The sequence below is a fragment of the Frankliniella occidentalis genome, unplaced genomic scaffold (genome assembly GCF_000697945.3).
Source record: "Frankliniella occidentalis isolate FOCC.00 unplaced genomic scaffold, Focc_3.1 Scaffold151, whole genome shotgun sequence".
In the NCBI taxonomy this organism is placed as follows: Eukaryota; Metazoa; Arthropoda; class Insecta; order Thysanoptera; family Thripidae; genus Frankliniella; species Frankliniella occidentalis.
Genome location: NW_026267278.1, coordinates 656,438 through 660,123, shown reverse-complemented (window position 1 = coordinate 660,123; position 3,686 = coordinate 656,438). Strand labels below are relative to the sequence as shown.

At 46.7% G+C, this 3,686-nt stretch overlaps 1 protein-coding gene across 1 annotated transcript in view; it reads left to right on the top strand.

Moving 5' to 3' along the window:
• Positions 1-2,983: 2,983 nt before the first annotated feature.
• LOC127750205 (frizzled-2-like) overlaps positions 2,984-3,686 on the top strand; it is a 14,391-nt gene continuing 13,688 nt past the window's right edge. Inside the window, exon 1 of the mRNA XM_052271169.1 lies at positions 2,984-2,987. Coding sequence (XP_052127129.1) covers positions 2,984-2,987 — 4 coding nt within the window. The remainder of the gene's footprint in view (positions 2,988-3,686) is intronic.

The following is a 3,686-nucleotide window of genomic DNA, read 5'->3' as shown; positions in this document are numbered from 1 at the left end:
AGCCAATGTGAAATGGCAATGGTATTCTGCCTCTCTGAAATCATCTGCGCTACTGGAGCCTGGCCTTCGTGCTCACCTGGAATGCTGATAACTATTTCATAGAGAAATAGGTGGCCTGACATTCCAACCGGTCTTGGTATTTTCCTCACTATGTCACCGGAAGCATCCATTATTATACGTGAGTACAGCCTGCGGTTATACTCATTGTACAGCCTCATCTGCTCAGGCAGGAAGTATTCCACAAAAAACGGATCATCGCCTAGATCAAAGATGCTTAGGCGGTACTCTTCACTGTATTTCAAGATACGGATTGCAGAAATTGCACATACTATCATTTCATTTGCCTTTTGGACATTCTCTGATACTTGATTGTTCTAAAAGTTTCAAGATTGGGCACAGTACCGGGTTCAATGTCGAACATTTTCATGTGTTCTCCTGCATACTCTTTCCTTATCCTTGAAGCTTTTAATTTTTCTGAAACCATTCTTTCCCCCAGCTCAGCCCTTTCCTGACCTTTGATGGGTCTCTTCTTGACGTCATCATGGGGCCCCATTCTGGCATCTGTAATTAACACTTCTAAGGTCAGGCCACTCTTCTCAGGATTTTCTTTCAGTGGATTGCGGCACGCAGCGAAGAGTTTCCCACCACACCCACATAAAGCATACAGTCGTAGGTAGAACTCAGGGTCAGTACTTGTACTTCTGGCTACATACTGCTTGTAGAAATTCCACGAACAAGGTAGTTTTGTTTCTTGATGGATAAGAACATTCATTATGGAGCTCCGCACACCAGGCTGCAGAGCAGAACGTCGTATTCCCTTTCCTTTGTCATACGTTTAGGATCATTTCTCTTCTGTACCACTACTGTAGGCTTCATAACTATCCACTTTTCCTTTGGAATAAATATTTTACGATTTATGGAGGAACTTGCTACTGAGTCGACAGATGATTCGGAGGATGCGTCATTTTCAGCATTCACATCAGACTCCGACCTAGATACAGCTGCTACTACACGTTCTCTCACTCCAATCTCACAAAGAATCCCACCATTAGGTCCTCTGTTGCAGGTTACATGTGTGTGCAAAGCATGCGCACTCATTGTAAGTTGCTCTCTCTGTCGAATGGTTTCCCATATATCATAGTTCTTCGACACCACATTTCCGTGGACGACGATACGATCTTTATTAGCTATTAGAGCTTTCCGGACTTTCTCTGGATCGTCAGCAGGTTTCCTGCCACGTCGTACATCGGCCTGGAATTCAAGACATTTTGTATTTGTTAGAAAAACGTTGTGTACACGGAACTACAAGAAATTAAATTGTCATCGCAGCACAACTATGAAAGTTCAAATATGCACCTACCTGTTTAGAATTTTCATTATGTGTACTGGCCTTCAGACTACCTCGCTCTGTTTCATTGAGGGGGTTGTTGTTGTTATTGAAGTCTGCCATGCTGAAAAAGAGCAATTTAGTTCACTGATAACTTTTATTACCAATTTTTCGGCGCTCTTCTTAAACGACAAATTTTGGCCCACAAAAGCGACAAATGTTCGCATTCTTTAGGAAGAGTGCTTTTCGCCTCTTGCTTTTGGAAGGAGAACACTGGTTTTAAGGTCCACATAGTCTAAAAATGCAACAGTAAGAATTTTTTGTTACCCCTGTCGCAAGAGAAGAACGACTGTTGCTATACTAAAACAGTAGTAGTATCTCGAGGGGGTTTTCACTTCTGTAATACGTAGTACTTGATGTAGGTATTACTCTGTCGAAAAATAACAAAATATGCTCTAAAATGGTAGAATTTTACGAGCAATGCCGGCGTAATACCGCGTAAAATACGGATTATGTAGTACTGAGTGAACGAAAATTCCGAGTGAAAATCCCCTCGGAATATTCCAGCACTCTGAACTCAGCGGCCACTTCCAATGCCAAATTCTGCTCAAGGAAAGGCGACGACCCGGAGCGGCATTGTCCGGAATTGCTCTGCTGGGAGTCACGTTGGGATGAGATGCTCGCTTGTGTCGCAAGCATTTTCAGCCAGACACACGCACGGTGCGGAAAAGTAGGACCGCCCAGGCCAAAATTTCCATGCATGGGATTCCATGGGCGTCGCCGAGGGCGTCGCTCCCCGTGGGACTCAAGGTTTCCCATGGGGAAATTAATCCCACAAAAGTTTTGGCCGCAGTTCCCATGGTGTCCTGGTCTAACCGTTGGGTTCATCCCATGGGGAAAGCGGTCGTGTGGTGTCTGTGTGTCCCATGGTACAGAGTGCTTGCTTCCCATGAAGAGTCCCTTTCTCATCACTGTTAAACCAGTGGCATCCATAAATGCCAATTTTCGGCGCTTTTCTAATGCTAAAATTTGGCATTCTTACTGGAGGAGGCCGTAATTTGGAATTAAAAGAAGCCAAAAATAGGCATTTTTCAAGGGAAGGCCAAAATTTGGCATTAGAAGAGGGCACAGCGTTTACAGTGATGGTGATTAAAATCGGTAAACAAAGTGCAAAACAAAACTCACCGACGTTGTATCACATACGTCATATCGGTGACCGAGACGAGGAGCCGAATCCGTTGTCTATTTTATCCTAGACATAGCCGTTTTCAAGATGGCAGAAAAAAGTGCTCGGATTTTAACCAAATTGAAATGGCCCTAATAAAATATGCCGTAGGTGTTCCATAGCAAATTTTAGGTCAATATTGTAAGAAATACACATTTTGTAGCGTTTTCAATTTTCATGGGAAGTGGGATTTCCCATGGAATTGGGTCCACACCATGGCAGAAGTCAAGCCATGGTAGCATAGATGCTACGCCCATGGTCCGATAAGTTCCATGGAAAGGTGGCACGGGACCATTTTCCCCATGAGAACACAGGTCTATACCAAGGTACGGTGCCACGAAGACTCTCCATGGGAATAGCTCGAGCTCCCATGAGAGGAATGAACGTTACCATAGACAGAAAACTGTCCCATGGTGAACGCGGGCTTCGCCATGGGTAAAAGGTTCTTTTCTTTCCACGGGAAACCTTCCAATCCTCATGAGACTATGGCCATGGTGTGTCATGGGATCCAATGGGAAAGTCATGGAAATTTTGGCCTGGGCCCCAGGTAGCCCATTCCAAATTGAAGGCCGAGGTGGAAAGTAGTCGAGGTTCGAGTCTTAAATGATAGATTTTTACTAGTAATGAGCTTTAGACTTGGTCCGAACACTGTGCGACGAAGCGCCAGTGAGCTGATTGATCTGAAAGTTACGCTCGTTTGGCGCGTCAGTACCGAGGCGTCATCTTTGAGCGCACGCCGCGCACGACACGCGGTGCCGAGAGGAGTGACTCAGTGCCGAGGTAAGTCCATATGACCTCTACTTTCTGCCCGACTTCGAAAATCCGCGCTCGGCCGACCCTTGTCACGTCCAGGGGCCTAAATGTCGCGATTTACGCCACTTGAGATTGACGGAAAACTATCGAACATAAGTGGGTGATTTTTTCGATCGGGCAGGTCGGGCAGGTCATGCCCTTTCCAACGCCGCATAGCATGCCACTAAGACGCCACGGGTGTGGGAGTGATCGCGAAAAGAGTGACGAGCGCGGAGCGGCGACGGCCGGCTGACATTCGAACAATGCGCGCGCGGCGCGCCGCACCGGCCCGGGCCGCCCGGCCCGGGCGTGGTGGGGGAACCAAGGCTGGCGGGGAGGGGC